The sequence below is a fragment of the Chlorocebus sabaeus genome, chromosome 20 (genome assembly GCF_047675955.1).
Source record: "Chlorocebus sabaeus isolate Y175 chromosome 20, mChlSab1.0.hap1, whole genome shotgun sequence".
Lineage (NCBI taxonomy): Eukaryota > Metazoa > Chordata > Mammalia > Primates > Cercopithecidae > Chlorocebus > Chlorocebus sabaeus.
This window is the reverse complement of record NC_132923.1, coordinates 94,604,492-94,620,974: the sequence shown is the minus strand read 5'-3', so window position 1 is coordinate 94,620,974 and position 16,483 is coordinate 94,604,492. Positions and strand designations below refer to the sequence as shown.

Here is a 16,483-nt window from a genome sequence, read left to right as displayed (position 1 = left end):
AAGGGGCGTGGCGCGTCTGCCGCGGAGCGTGCGCAGGCGCCGGCCGCTGCGGGGCAGATGGCGGAAATGGACCCGGTAGCCGAGTTCCCCCAGCCTCCCGGTGCTGCGCGCTGGGCTGAGGTTATGGCTCGCTTCGCGGCCAGGCTGGGCGCGCAGGGCCGGCGGGTGGTGTTGGTCACGTCAGGCGGCACCAAGGTCCCACTGGAAGCGCGGCCGGTGCGCTTCTTGGACAACTTCAGCAGCGGGCGGCGTGGTGCAACCTCGGCCGAGGTCTTCCTAGCCGCCGGCTACGGAGTCCTGTTCTTGTATCGCGCTCGCTCCGCCTTCCCCTATGCCCACCGCTTCCCACCCCAGACTTGGCTGTCCGCTCTGCGGCCTTCGGGCCCAGCCCTTTCGGGCTTGCTGAGCCTGGAGGCCGAGGAGAATGCACTTCCGGGTTTTGCTGCAGCTCTGAGATGCTACCAGGAGGCTGCGGCTGCAGGCACCTTCCTGGCGGTGGAGTTCACCACTTTGGCGGACTATTTGCATCTGTTGCAGGCTGCGGCCCAGGCACTTAATCCGCTAGGTGCGTGCCCTAGGAGTACCCCTTTTGCCTGGAAGCACAGCCTTTCTCTGCAGCCACTTATCCCCTTGCCTCTCGCTTACCCACGGATCTCAGCTGGGGAACCCGAGTTGAGAAGAAGCTGATCCTATACCGTACCTCGCCGATTTATTACACCTTGTGTTTCTCTTTGCAGGCCCTTCTGCGATGTTTTACTTGGCTGCGGCTGTGTCAGATTTCTATGTTCCTGTCTCTGAAATGCCTGAACACAAGATCCAGTCATCTGGGGGCCCACTGCAGGTGATGGGCGCTTCTCTTCCAGAGATCTAATCTCATATAACCAATCTTGGGTTAATTTCCTCTTGATCTGGAGATGGCCTTTCTGCATCTGTATTCGCTAGGCACAGGGGATACAGAGATGAATAAGACACCGCCCTCCCTCATGGACCTCACAATCTAGTGAGGGAGCTGGACACAGACATAATTACAATACAGAGTGATAAATGCTCTAGTGGAGGTATGTACAAAGTGCAGTCAGATCATGGGGCGAGTGAATCCTGGGGGAGTCGATGAAGCTTCTTGGAGGAGATGAACTGGGTTTTAAAAGATGAGCAGAGCCGAGCGCGGTGGCTCACGCCTATAATTCCGCACTTTGGGAGGCCAAGGAGGGCGGATCGCCTGAGGTCAGGAGTCTGAGACCAGCCTGGCCAACATGGTGAAACCCGGTCCCTACTAAAAAAATACAAAAATTAGGCAGGCGTGGTGACAGGCTATCCCAGCTACTCCGTGGTGGCAGTAATCCCAGCTACTCCGGAGGCTGAGGCAGAAGAATCGCTTGAACCCGGGAGGCGGAGGTTGCAGTGAGCCGAGATCGTGCCATTGCACTCCAGCCTGGGCGACGAGAGCGAGACTCTGTCTCAAAAAAACAAAGAACAAAACAAAATGAGCAGAGGGTGTACGAAGTGGGAAAGGTCATTCCAAGTGGAGTATGGCACTTGGAATTTGGAAGTGGGCAGTGGGCTGTGAACCGAAGTGCTTTGGTAAGGCTGGAGAGCTGGCTGAAGAGATGGCTTGCTTTGTAGAAGACTTTGTTTTCCTTTTTTAAGGAGCTTGGACTTTTTCTTGTGGCGCTAAGGGACACATAAGTAGGAGAATGAGATAAAGTTTTTGTTTGAGAACAACATTCTGGCATCAGTATGAAAGATGAAGCTAGAGAGGGAGAAAGCGGAGTGGGTAGATAGTTGGGGGCTATTGTAGATTAAGGAAGAAATATGGATAAGGTAGGTTGTGATTTTAGATGATCTGACTTCTTGGAACCTTCGGGAGTTCTTAGTCATTTATTGGGTGATACAGGTAGGATTTTATTAGGAGAAACTCTTATCTGTGGAGCATTTGCCGACTTTGTAGAATAGTTGATTGAGGTCCTACACTGCTGTAGGACCTGGAGATGAAAGCAGTGAAAAGAAACATACCCTGCCCTTGTGTTTCTTCCTCTGCAGAGGAGACAATAAATTAAGTCAAATACATACCTCATTTGGTAGTGATAAATGCTAAGGAGAAAAATAAAGTATAAATAAACAGGTATATGATCCCTATCACACTAACAGCTTTTTTTTAGGGGAAATTCTGATGATTAGCTTAGTGATTTCACACTTTTAAATCTCTGGGATCTTTAGTTTATCTCATAGTTTTTAGTTCTATCTTGAAAGTAACAAAGCAACAGAACATTACCCTGAGAAGGGAGTGGGGATGAGGTACTAGGAGTTTTGGTCAAGTGAAAATAAAATCAGTTTCCTCACTGCTAAGTTGTGTTACAAGTGACCATTTTAAAATGGAATCTAAGAGCCATTCTACCAATGCAAGAAATATTTAGGCTGAGAGGTTTAAAAACCCAACTTTATTTCAGCTTCTGCCAAACATTTGTATGAACAGATTCTTTGTATCTGTTTAGTTGAGGGTTTGGTTCAAACCCTCAAAAATGGTGGTAAGGGTGGCAGAGCAGGGCAGAGCTTATTCAGAAGACATGGTTTGCCCCAGAATGTGTATGGAGCCTTGAATTTAGGCATCCCTGTGAACTCTACAGAACCAAGGCTTTTTTTTTTTTTTTTTGAGACAAGGTCTCGCTCTGTTGCCCAGGCTGAAGTGCAGTGGCACGAATACAGCTCACTGCATCCTCAACCTCCCAGGCTCAAGTAATCCTCCCATCTCAGCCTCCTGAGTAGCTGGGACTACAGGTGGGTGCCACCATGATTGGCTAATTTTTGTATTTTTTTTTTGTAGAGACCTGGTTTTGCCATGTTGCCCAGGCTGGTCTTGAACTGGGCTCAAGCGATGCACCCACCTTGGCCTTCCAAAATGCTGGGATTACAGGCCACACCACTGTGTTCCCCTAAGGCTTTTTAAACTAAGCATTTAATTGAAAAGTTTGATAGTTGAGAAATCCCACTTAAATTTGATTCCTTAGTTTCCATAGTTTCCCATGAGATTGACCTGGTAGATAATGGCCATTGTTTGCTTATTAAGCTTTTCTTTTTCCAATACAGATAACAATGAAGATGGTGCCAAAACTGCTTTCTCCTTTGGTTAAAGATTGGGCTCCCAAAGCATTTATAATTTCCTTTAAGTTGGAGACTGACCCTGCCATTGTAATTAATCGAGCTCGGAAGGCTTTGGAAGTTTATCAGCATCAAGTGGTGGTGGCTAATATCCTTGAGTCACGACAGTCCTTTGTGTTTATTGTAACTAAAGACTCAGAAACCAAGTTATTGCTATCAGAGGAAGAAAGAGAAAAAGGCATAGAGATAGAAGAGAAGATAGTGGATAATCTTCAGTCTCGACACACAGCTTTTATAGGTGACAAAAACTGAAGTAAAAAGCCCTTACAGGATCAAAAATTGTTCAGGGCTCTTAGAGATGGTGAAAACTATAATAAAACCGTGGCTTTCATATGGACAGAGAAAATGAAAGAAAGGGAAAAGGCAGTGGTGTGCAGGCAAATATGGTTTGGTATTTTGTCTTTTAATGACACCTGATACACTCACCTGAATGTTATTTTGATTTTGAAATTGAACACTAGAACTGTTTCTCACCTTTAAAAAAGAAGAGCTTATTGGGAATTACATATTCCTTAAAATATACATGGGGGCCTGAATATCAGCCATCTTTATACTATAAAAAGAGGATTATGGATGCATGAATGGTCATGCTTTGGTGATCAAATATTGGTTGAATGCCTATGTATGTCAGGCCCTGTGCTGAGCCATGAGGATTAAAAAGATGAATAAACATGTCTTGTTTAGGAAATGGATGTATAAAAAATTAAGTGCAATAAAGTGTGTGTCCAAAAGTTGACCCAATGGAAAGGATGTTTTGTTTTGTTTGAAATTTATCAAACATAGGAGTAGGAAAGAAGGATACCTCCCTGAAGATAGATTGTAGAATGATGAGCTTTTCACTGCATTTACTTTTTGCTTCTTATTGTAGATGTACCTCATGTTAGGGTAACAGTTTACGTTTCAAGTATTTTAGGACTGCTTTTCAGGTTAACTTAATATGTCCTTCCACCTGGGACCAGGCAGGGGCCACTTGGTGATCTCTGTCCTGAGGGAGGCATTACAGTGTGGTAGAGTATGGGCTAGGAGTCAACTTAGCCAGCCGTGCCACCTATTAGCTTTATAAACTTAGGCATTTGACTTAATCTCAGTGTCCGCATGCATAAAATGGGGATAATCTCTCTGCAAAGTAATGCCATTTATTGTGAGGATTAAATGAAATAGCAAACAAAAAGCATCAGTCTGGTGCCTAGCACTTGATTGACACTCACTAAATGGTTGCAATTATTGTTTTTCTCACTTAGCAAAGCAGTGTTACACCAGTGCCCTGCTTAATCTTTGAATCCTTGAGAATCTCTGAAAAACTTTGAATACATCTCTTGCTGTCCTGGGTTTTGGGTTGGGAGTGCACAAGTAGCATAGTGCAAAAAAATTCCCTAAATGATCTGTAGGATAGTCCAGGGTACAATTTGAAAAATTAGCATTAATGACTAAGGTAGAAGCAGGTACTGTGTTTCACATAAATATTTGACTTAAAATACAATTCATGGTGTTTCACGGAGTAGGGAAGGGTAGCCCCTGTGTCTGTCTGATAATAGAAGTACAATAAATTTAATTGAGAAGATTTGACAGAAATTCTAAGGCTGAAAATACTTCATTAATCAGGAAGTGTGACCTTGAACAGAAGAAAAATAACTGCAGCAGTCAAGACTGTTCTGGAAGCAGCAGTCCCTTTGAACAAACTTTTTTTTTCTTAGAGACAAGGTCTTGCTTTGTCACCCAGGTTGGAGTGCAATGGTCCAATCATAGTTCAGTGTAATCTTGAATTCCTGGACTCAAGCACTCCTGCCACAGCCTTCTGAGCAGCTGAGACTACAGGCGTGTGCCACCATGCCCGTCTAAATATTTTATTTTTCATCGAGACAAGGTCTTATTATGTTACCCAGGCTCCTTTGACAACGATTTTAAGTGAACTTCAGGTCCAATTTGCAAAACCCCAAAAGCAGTGGGCTCTGTCAGTGGCTGCAGTACTGAAGGGCAAGTAGTAGAATATGTTCTTCTCTGCATTCATAGCTTCATGTGGATGATGACTGTCATCATCTTTGAATGTACAACGGGCATATGTGGGGTTAAAAGTAGAAGTGATGTTAATGTTTGTCTTTACCATAATTATTACCTCCCTTGGGAATCATTTTATATCCTGCCTTGTTAACGCTTAAAAACAATCAGTGTTCTACATGAAATTATTTAGTGTTTTCCACTTCAGTTTAATTTATATTCAGAGCACTTAAAAAGATATTTACACAAGTAAAAATTCCAGGGGGGTGGGAAAGAGAGAGAGAGAGAAAGTGTGTGTGTGTGTGTGTGTGTTTTAACAGCAAATGGAAGTGTATAAAGAAAAGGAACATGAGTCAATGAGGGTAAGAAAGAACCTGATCTTGGATGGAGGATCAAGGAATGTCTCCCTGAGTAGGTGATACTTAAACTGATAAACAGGAGTGAAGTGGGCTACAAGTGCTGGTGGTGAGCATTTTAGTTCAGAAAAAAACACTTGCAAGAGGTCTAGTGCCAGAAGGAGAGGTTGAGGCACTTTATTATATAAAGAGTAAGATACGTCCAGATAATGCATGTAGAACCAGCAAAGATTTGGAAAGTATCCTCTTGGGGAACTAGAGTTAAGACCAAGAAATGTTGTGTTTGGGATACCAGCAAAGCAAGGGCCCCCAAAACATGAGTAAAATCGAGTTTTGATAGTTAACTTGAATTCTGCTATAAGGGCATCTAAAAAGATGGTATCAATTGAGTATGTTAAATTTTGTGTCATTTATAAGTTTTTATTTTGCATTACATAGGTGGGGGAGATAAGGTTCACCTTACCTGAATTTTCAGTGCTTAGGACTTCTAAAGGGCTTCAGCCTTAGGGATAATTCTAGTCAAGCCCAGTGTCTTCCTTTTTACAATAATAAGCTCGCTCCAAAAATTGTGATTTATCTTGCGTGCCCCACGTGGCTAGTGACACGATTTAGGCCTAAAATTCAGAGCTCTTGAGCTAGCACTCCCTGCCCCTTTAAGAATGAAGGAACTTATAGAAAAATAAATCCAAGTTTAGTAGGCACGGGCTGTAGTTGAGGACTGGCGGGAAGCTCTTTGAGAACTAGAACGCCCCAAGACAAAAAATATTCCGTAAGTCGCAAACGCGCGACATGCCGTTACCATGGTTACAGTTGTCTCCAAAGCCAATGGAATGAATTGTACTATCGATACGGCCGGGACAACTCCGCCCCCGACCCGAAGGCCAATGGTATGAGCTATAATAATAGTCTCCACAAGAAGCACAGTCTCTGGCGCCATTGGCGTGCGTCGTCTCTATGGTTCCCGCCGGAAGATTCCCTTTGCGTCTCTGCGGCGAGCGCGGTTGCTATGACGCCCAGGTCTCCTTCTGCACCTGCCGCTAGCAGCTGGGCGCCTAGGGGCCGAGCGACCCCGGGACCCTCGCGGCACCCTCCGCAGGAAAATTTCCGACTTGGTTCCTGAGGTTCCTGCCTCAGCCCTAAGGAGGAAAGCACCCATTCTCCCCTCTTTTCCGCATTCCGGGCCTTTTCTGCTTCTCCCCAGCATGGCCCGAAACTACAGGAGGGGAAATCCTCCTGGCCCGGCCTTTCTAGCCCCTGGCTGCAGTGATTCCGCCTGAAGGAGAATTAGCCCGTTTTCCCGGACCCAGCTGCCACAAGCATTTAGTATTAGGCTGCCGCCTATTATTAGAGCGGGCTTAGAACATCCTCAGCGAGGTAGGTCGGCGTTCCTTTTCTCACTTAAAGGTGAGGTGTCGAGACGCGTCCCTGGACAGACAGCGCCCGAAGGTCCAGGCCACTATGAAGTCCACGGAGGCGCAGCTTTCCCTTGCGTGTAGGCCCGCGAACAAAGAACTACCGTGTTCTGTTTTTTTTGTTTTTTGTTTTTGTTTTTGTTTTTGTTTTTGGTCGATGTTCGTCATACAGAACCTTGAATCCCAATGAAGATTTGGAGGCCTTTTGTATCCTCAGCATCAGAGGTCATGAAGTCAGTTACCTTCTGCCTTTCAAGCTACAACTTTTTCCACTTCACTCATGACTCCAAGCACCAGTTTCTTCTCATCCTGCTTATTTCACAGCCATTTTAACCTTTCCCTGTTAACGCTGCACATTATTGAATGTCCATTTGTCTCCACCACCTCTGTCATCTATAGACCACCTCCTTCTGCATTCCTGCTGCAATGCTTTGTGTACCTAAGTATTTCGCATTCTCCAGCTCTGCAGTCATTGGGAAGATTTTTTTTTTCTTTGCATTATGGCAACCTTTCAGTCTTGGGTAAACTAGAGACTAGGAGAAGTGCACATTGGTAAATATAAACATTAAATACTGCAGGCCTAGTGTGTTTTGAAAATGGGAAAAAAATCAAAATTGCAGTATTGGACCCATTTCAGGCTTATATAATGAAAGAAGGTTGTTCCTTGTTTAATTAAATTTTATTGATGTGTTTATCAATGTGAAAAGGGCATTCAAAATGATCATGTAAGACAGGATTTCAACTTTAAGCCCGTACGAACCCAACATTGGGGATATTATGTAATTTTCCGGAGAGGAGGTAATTGAAACAGTACTTATATCCTCTTTTCCTGACAATTTCTGAATCAGAAAACATTCTTTGTGATGTAAGCCAAGAAACAAAAACAATAAAGAGTGATTGAAAGTAAATATTTTTGGCAAGGGAGCAGACACAATAGTTCTAAAAAGACTGGAACAGAGGGCCTTAAATATGGCATAAGATTAACTTAGATCCAGTGCAATTTTATTTTTGCTTGGAAAACTTGCCTTAATTTGTCTTACAATATGCATTCCTTGTTGAATCTTACTATTTCTTCTTCAGTATTCAGGTTTAAAAGTAAACCTATTTTGAGGATATACAGAACATATACATTTTAAACAGCTGTTTGGGGCTACGATGATTTGGATATTTTGATTTCTCAGTCCAATCGAAGCAGTTGTTTGTGATGTCTCATGCTTAGAGCCAGGTCAAGTTTTTAAATATTGAGAAATTCAGCTTTCTCCTCTAGAACAGATAGGAAAACAAAAACAAGTTCTGCAGCCTTTTCAATCTTGCACATTAAATTGGAACTGGATAAACCCTAACTCTTGAAAAAAGAGTATGTTAGATGCTATATTGCAAGGGGCTTTCCTTTCCTTTCCTTTCCTCTTCTAATATGTATTTATTGAATAGCAAGGCATAAATTTAAAAAAATATTTAACCTAGGCAAACATGGCAAAAACCTGACTCTACAAAAAATGCAAAAAATTAGCCAGGCATGGTGGAGCACTCCTGTAGTCCTGGCTACTCTGGAGGCTGAGGTGGGAGGATCACTTGAGCCTGGGAGGTTGAGGCTGCAGTGAGCTATGATCACACCACTGCACTCCAACCTGGGCTACAGAGTGAGACCCTGTCTCAAAAAAATAAATTCCTGTCATTCTAGCACAGTTTTTTGTTTTTGTTTTGTTTGTTTTGTTTTGTTTTGAGATGGAGTTTCACTCTTGTTGCCCAGGCTGGAGTGCAATGGCGCGATCTCAGCTCACTGCAACCTCTGCCTCCCGGGTTCAAGTGATTCTCCTGCCTCAGCCTCCTGAATAGCTGGGATTATAGGCATGGGCCACCACACCCTGCCAATTTTGTATTTTTAATAGAGACAGGGTTTCTCCACGTTGGTCAGGCTGAGTCTCGAACTCCCAACCCCAGGTGATCTGCCTGCCTCAGCCTCCCAAAGTGCTGGGATTACAGGCATGAGCCACGGCACCCGGCCTCTAGCACAGTTTTAAACCTGGGGAGCAGGGTGGGGTTCTGCCAAATGTGAGACATTTGGCAATGTATGTAAACATTTTTAGTTGTCACAGCTAGGGATATGCTACCGGCATCTAGTTGGTAGAGACCAGGGATGCTGCTCCATATCCTATTATACACAGAACTGCCTCCACAACAGCTCAGAATGTCAGTAGTGCCAAGGTTGAGAAACTCTGTCTTAACACATCAATAGTTCATTTTTTTGTTCTGTGTCAGTCTTGCTCAGCTGTGTACATTTTTACATAGTTATGTACATTTTGCCTTTCTTTTTCACTAAATTTTATATTTTAAACATTTTTTACATTGCTACACTGTTCTCAACTTTTGAAAAAAGTGTACTAATTTTATTTGGGAATTGAAAAACTGTGCATAATATGTATTGTATTTAAGATGTGTGTGAGTTTTAAATTATATTTGTGTGAAAGGAGTGGAAGATAGAAGAAAGAAAGGTTACAGTGAAAAGTCACCTACTGGATATTTCAGTTTTTGTGGCCATCCTATGTACTTTGTTCTCTAGCGTCACTCAAAGACTTTGGAATCCAAAGCTCAGCCTTTGCTCAGAGGCAGATGTGCTATGGCATAAGATAGGGTCCTGGCCCCTGCAATGCAGTTGGAGAGTACCTACTAGGAGAAAAAACAACAGGTAGACAGAACCCATTATCCTTGACCTCTTCTTGTTTAAAATTCTTTGTCTCAGTTTGCTTTACCACTTTATTCTTTACATCGAGAAGTTTTTTGGAGGCCTAAAACCATTTCAGGATGCACTTCTTTCCAGAGATTGGATTTTTAAGAGATTTAATGAGCATTTACTTAGTATCTACTTTGGACAGAATAGTTTTTTGGTTTTTGTTGATTGAATTTTTTTTTTGAGATGGAGCCTCGCTCTGTTGCCCAGGCTGGAGTGCAGTGGCAAGATCTCGGCTCACTGCAGCCTCTGCTTCCCGGGTTCCAGCGATTCTCCTGCCTCAGCCTCCTGGGTAGCTGGGATTACAGGCACATGCCACCATGCCCAGCTAATTTTTGGTTTTTTAGTAGAGACGGGGTTTCACCATGTTGGCCAGGCTGGTGTTGAACTCCTGATCTCAGGTGATCCACCCACCTCGGCCTCCCAAAGTGCTGGGATTACAGGCGTAAGCCACCGTGCCCAGCCAAGAATATTATTCTTATGTACTTTGTTGTGTGGGCAATTTTAGGTACAGTTTAGATATCAGAGCATTTATAATTTAGTTTTATTACTTCAAGATCTAGTTTACCAGAATTTGAAAGTTAATCATCAAGTCTCAATAAATCCACTGGGAAAATGTTTGTTTGGGGATCTCACAGCACTATTCCAGGCAGAGTGACTTGAATGTCAAAATTTGTGGAAATATAAGCAGCATGATGGGGACCAATAAGTATACTGACATGAATGGCTAATGTCAAGGCGTGGCAGAAGACAAGGCTAGAGAGACTAGGAGGAACCAGATTGCGAAGAATATCTGGTCCCAAGCTAAAGGGCTTGAACTCTACCTGAAAGCGACAAGAAGGTTAAGCAGCAAGTGATTTGCATTCGAGAGGATCAGTCTGGAGTTTTGCTGAGAACAGATTGGATGGGGGCCACCTGGCAGCAGGAACATCAGTTAAGGATGCTATTACACTAAACTGAACCAATAGTGAGGCAAGCCTAAGGCAGTAGACACGGAGAGGATGAATTAGAAAATGATGAAAGAGGTACTGCAAATTCAGTGACTGATTGCATACCAGAGTAGAATGAATAGGAAGGAGGGTCAAGGATGAATCCTGGGTTTCTGGCTTGGGAAACTGTTGACAGTGATTTTAACTATGAAATATAGGAGGAAAAGATGAATGGGTTGTTCAAGCTGAGTTGTTCACTAGACAACTGGAATGCATTGGTCTTAAACCGTAGACTCATTTTATATTGCTCTCCTAGCTTATAGCTTCTTCTCTGGAACTTGCATTTCTCTGCCAAATCTTGCTTAAAGAGTAGGCCCTCAGAGGCCATATTTGTACCCCTACTTTCAACGTTATTCCATGTACAGCTGACTGAATGGGGAAAATACAGGTAACTCTGAAGAGGCAGGCACAGCCTATTCAGTGAGCAACAAACAATTGTCTCTTTCAAAAATTTGAACTAAGAGATACAAAGATAGAAATGACAATCTAAAAAGTCACATAGGCTAAGGACTTGAATAGCTGTTTTCAGCCTTGCTGATGAGCAAGCAGAGGAAGTTCACCTCTGTAGAGAAGCAAGAGGAGCACACTCACAGGGAAGCTCAGAGACAAAAGACCTCATGGGTCAGGAGAGACCGTTAATGGCTGTGTAGTTCCGTATCCAACTCCTGTGTAGCCACATTTAGTTTCCAGCATATGTCCTTGTACCTCATCCACTCAATAACCCTCATATAGTAGTTGGGATTGGCTGGTTGTGTGAGGGACAGAAAGCCCAAAATAATAATGCATTGAAAAAGAAAGAAATGTATTCCTCCCACATAAAAGTCAAGAAGAAAGCAATCTATAACTGGTAGAGCAGCACCTTGAAATGGTCAGAGACCCAGGTTTCTTCTCTCCTGATATTACAGCATCCATGGCATATGGTTTCCAGCTAATGGTGCCCAGGATGGCTGCTCAAGCTTCAGCTATCTTGTCTGAATTCCAGCTAGTAGAAAGGAGGAAGGAGGAAGAAAGGGGGTATCATGTTCCTTAAGGACAGTTTCTGGAAACAGCACATAATTCCATTTACACCCATTGGTCAGAACTTGGTCACCTGACCATATCTATCAGTAAGGAAGTCAGCTTTGTGATCAGTCAAAACACTAAATGTCTTATTTCTGTGGAAGAAGGGAATAGTAAATATTAAATGACACCAGCAGTCTCTGCTACCCTCACCTGTATTCCAACTTCAATGTGTTTCTGTTTCTTGCCACTCCTTCTAGATTGATCTGGAGCATAGCAGAGAGAGATTCTTATTTAATCTTCCAAACAACCCAGTGAGGTAGGCAATACTATTACACTTATTCTACACACAGAATAAAAATTTAAAGAAGTTACCTGACTTGTGTAAGTCACACAATTACAAAGTAGCAAAGCCAAGGTTTGAGCCAAGGTATGTTAGACTGTTGTGCCCAAGCTGTTAATGACATGGTAGTGAGAAGGGTGGAGAGCTAAAGGCAGGGTTCTTGGAAATGGCAGCATTTGAAGGGATGGAAGAGGAGGAAGCCAGGAAGAATACTGAGAAGGAAAGGCTAGAGCCATATGAGTCAAAACAGGACAAAGTGACATCACAGAACAGAATAATAAAAAATAAACTTTCAGGGAAGGAGTGAAGAGGTACGGCAAAGAGATCATATGTTAAAACAAACAAAAACAGGGCCAGACACAGTGGCTCACACCTGTAATCCCAGCACTTTGAGAGGCTGAAATGGGAGGATCACTTGAGCCCAGGTGTTCAATCCCAGCCTGGGCAACATACCAAGACCCTTGTTTCTACAAAAAATAATTTAAAAAACAAGATGGGCATGGTGGCACACTCCTGTAGTCCTAGCTCCTCATGAGACTGAGACGGGAGGATCACTAAAGCCCAGGAGTTTGAAACTGTAGTGAGCTATGGATGTGGCATTTTGAGTTCATTGTTAACTGATAATTTGAGTACAATGGTGAGAGCAGAAGGCAAAATGCAGCAAATGTGGGAGTGTGGAAGCCAAACACAGAAGCCACAATATAGGAGTGTGGGAGACAAATTGTCCAAAAGAGGATGTAGCTAGAGAGGTATATGGTGGGGCTAAAGGAAGGTTATTTTTTGTATCTTTAAGACCAGAGATGTCTTGAGCTGAGGACAACAGAACAGTAGAGAAGGAGATAAGGAACATACAGAAGAGAAAATGCTTCCCTAAGGAAGCAGTATGGGATGGGGCCTAGAATACGGGTAACGGGATTAACCTTGATCAGGAGGATAGGAAGCTCTTCCACTGAGAAGGGAAAGGACAAGATTGGTAAAGATGAAGGTTGGTATGTTGGTGAGGAGAAGCAGCTGACAGTTTTATGATGACCTTAGTTTTACTAGTTCCCTGGGAGACAAGGTCATTTGTCAAGAGTGAGGGGAGAGGTGAGATATTCAGTTTGATGGAGAGGTGAAAGTTTTGAATAGTTGCTAAGTGAAATAGTAACAGAAACTAGCAACTCATAAATGACCCAGTGGTTGAGAAGCTTGGCTCAGACCAGAGGCCGTGAATTTGTAATGGTTCAAGTTTGCATGCTTGATTTTGTTCTCTACCAGCACTCAGCAACCTAAAATAGGTGGAGAATAGTCAAATGCATGAACTTTTCCAGGGCTGAGATTTGCAAGGAAGGTGGGACAAAGGGATAAGATAACTGGGAATGTTGGTGAAGGACTGAAATGATCAACAGTTGGGTTTAGGCTTGAGGGGCAAACAAGTGAAGCCAAAGAGTATCTGGTAGTTTGAGAGAGGATGTAATGGTCCAGAGACTGGAAGTCTTATTGTAATTGTAGAATTCCTTTAGTTTAAGAGAGCAACTGCTTCACACCCATTAGGATGACTATTTTTTTTTAAAGTAACCCAAAGTAAGTGTTGACAAGGATGTGAAGATATTAAGACCTTCTGCATTGCTGGTAGGAATGTAAAATGGTACAGCTGCAGTAGAAGACAGTAGGACAGTTCCTCAAAAAAAAAAAAGTTACAGAATTATATATCTAACAATTCCACTCTTATGTATATACCCCAAAGAATTGAAAACAGGGACTCAGATACTTTTAAACACCGGTGTTCACAGCAGCATCATTCACAATAGTTGAAAGGCAGAAACAACCCCAATGTCCATCAACAGGTGAATGTATAAATAAAATGTGCTATGTACATACAATGGAATATTATTCAGTCTTAAATGAAATTATGATTAGCGATACAACGTGGATTAACCTTGAAGACGTTATGCTGCGTGAAATAAGCCAATACAAAAGGACAAATATTCTATGATTCCACTTCTATGAGTGATATAAAATAGGCAGGTTTATAGAGACAGAAAGTAGAATAGAGATTCCCAGGGCTGGGAAAGAGGGGAATGAGAAGTTACTGTTTAATAGGTGTAGAGTTTCTGTTTGGGATGATGAAAACTTTCTGAAAATGACAGTGGTGATGGTTAGACGACATTGTGATTGTACTTCATCCCATGGAATTGTACAGTTAAAAATGGTTAAAATGGTAAATTTTAAGTTATGTATATTTACAACAATTAAGAAAAAGAGGGGAAGAGGCATAGAAGGTGTTAGAGGGAGACACATGGAATTTAGGATGGCAGGGTTTCAACATTAGTTCAGGCTGTTCTTAAGGACTTAGGTGTAGCCATGAAGATGGGTGGCTAGAAAATGGTGAATAAAGATCACTGGCTTTGGGAGGATGGTCAAGTGATGGAGCTTGGGTGATTTGTGCACTTGAGTATTGACCTGAAGCCTAGACTGTCCTCCTGATCAGCAAGGATCAGATCCAAAGGTTTTTTCCAATATCCCTGATCCATTTTTCCTTTCAACATCCTCCAATCTAAGACTCCCCTACTCCACCCCTACAGCATGGAGATTATGCTGTTGGGCAAGCAACCACAGTACAGGACTTATAATAATTTAAGCATTTATTTTCTGATCCCCTCATCAGTTTATCACAACTGCTTTTAGCACTTTGAGGTATTTGCTTCCAGTCTTTTCTTTGTGTCTCTGGTGTTCACATAGTTATAATAATACTTTTGCATTCTGCTTTTCCTCTTAGCATTATCACAGAAGCATTTTTGCATATTGCCAAATAGTCCTCATAGGATGCTATGCATTCTTAGTATCTTGGGCTCTCTGCTACCCAGGACTAAAACCACAAGTAACTATGATGCTCAGAGACCTGGTAGGGAGAAGGGGGAAGATGGAGTGGGGACCAGGTGAAGAAGGTTGGGGGAACAAAAGAAAATTTTTAGTTATATGCCATGAGGAGGACCCATAGAGGTGCAGGATTCAGACTTGCATTCTTTTTCATCAGTATGAGTATCAGCTGATAATTAAAACCATGTATGGTCTAAAAATACTGTTGATGTGGAAATGGTAAGACTCTAGAAAGCTTAGCAATCAAGGAGAAAAATAATAAAGATATGGTTTTGCTTTTTAAAAAGCAAAATAGTATATTTATGTGGACTGAAGCACAATAACAATTATGTCTGTCACTACAATTTGGGTCAGATTAACTTGGTTAAAAGTTGTATTTGATTAGAACAGCAAGTCCTATTAATAGTTAGTGGTTCTAATCACTTGTGGTCAGGAGTTTGAGACCAGCCTGACCCACATGGTGAAAGCTTGTCTCTACTAAAAATACAAAAATTAGCCAGGCGTGGTGGCACACACCTGTAATCCCAGCTACTCAGGAGGCTGAGGCAGGAGAATCGCTTGAACCCCGGAGGCAGAGGTTGCAGTGAGCTGAGATCATACCACTGCACTCCAGCCTGGGCAACAGAGCTAAACTCCATCTCAAAAAAAAAAAAATAGTTAATGGTTCCAGTAACACAGATATCACTTCATCAATCAGCAGATATTTATCTTTCATATACTGTCATAGTGCAAACTGTTATGTCGTGATTACTTGCAACCTAAAAAAATTAAAGACAACATCGATAGCAGACTTAGATCAAGAAGTTGCAGAAGAGAACTGAATTAATGAGAAGTCAACATAAATTATAAGACATATTCTGTGAGTAAAATCAATCCTGGACAGTATAGAATTGGGGCCTCTCTAGCTTCCAGAGGAGTCCTTTTATTTCTAAATATGCAATAAAAGGAACAAAGACTTCTTTGGACTTTAAAAAAGAAACAAGAGCCCTTTGGGAGACTTCAGATAAAAGTTGCAAACTTCAGAACAGACAGAAAAACTTTTTCTTTCCATTGTACATAATTTTCATTAAATATGTCATTTGTTATTTTAGAAGATATACAGTTGTTCAAAGCTTAAATTTTTCGGTATTAGCAGCTATTTCATTTAAGTGCTCATAACTAGATAACAGTAGGAAAAGTAATATATGCATTGTAGAGAGTCTGACTCTAGTCATATATACATAGACTTATTTATTCCTGCTTTCAATTTTCCTTACATAGCAGCTTTGTATGTATATTGCCAGCTGTATTTTGTTCTTTAGAAATATCTTAGATTTTCCAAGCTGTATATACACACACATACATAAGTGTGATGAAGGATCAGGTGGCTTACTAGCTTTCTATCACTAGTACCCTAAAGACTATTACTCTAATAAGGAGCCTAAGGTGGCACCTACATAGATATCTTGCATCCTCAGTCGTGTGTGTGTGTGTGTACATACACATATGCTTATTTCTTCTATCACGGGAAAAGTTCAGTTAGAAGACATACTTCACCATCTTGAAAAAGAAGAAATCGATCCCGTTGCTACTACAGAAGAACAACTCTGTTTGGTGCTTATTCCAGCCAGCACAGTGAAGATAGGCTGAGGACTGCTACCAGAGAT

At 42.2% G+C, this 16,483-nt stretch overlaps 2 protein-coding genes across 11 annotated transcripts in view; both read left to right on the top strand.

The window, feature by feature from the left end:
* PPCS (phosphopantothenoylcysteine synthetase) overlaps window positions 1-16,483 on the top strand; it is a 16,599-nt gene extending 116 nt beyond the window's left edge. Inside the window, exons 1-4 of one of the 5 annotated variants that reach the window (XM_073007412.1) lie at window positions 20-565; window positions 738-841; window positions 13,058-13,064; window positions 16,351-16,483. In XM_073007412.1, the coding sequence (XP_072863513.1) occupies window positions 58-565; window positions 738-841; window positions 13,058-13,064; window positions 16,351-16,466 (735 nt within the window). In that variant the 5' untranslated portion in view covers window positions 20-57 and the 3' untranslated portion in view covers window positions 16,467-16,483. Of the gene's footprint in view, window positions 1-19; window positions 566-737; window positions 1,059-3,084; window positions 3,893-13,057; window positions 13,065-16,350 lie in introns of those variants that run through there. The other 4 variants (XM_007979173.3, XM_073007410.1, XM_007979174.3 and 1 more) reach the window with 4 other exon arrangements.
* CCDC30 (coiled-coil domain containing 30) overlaps window positions 6,413-16,483 on the top strand; it is a 190,211-nt gene continuing 180,140 nt past the window's right edge. For 2 of the 6 annotated variants that reach the window (XM_073007408.1, XM_037997906.2), the window contains exon 1: window positions 6,419-6,881. The gene's annotated coding sequence lies outside the window, so the exon portion shown is untranslated. Of the gene's footprint in view, window positions 6,882-16,483 lie in introns of all 6 variants that reach the window. The other 4 variants (XM_073007409.1, XM_037997914.2, XM_037997921.2 and 1 more) reach the window with 3 other exon arrangements.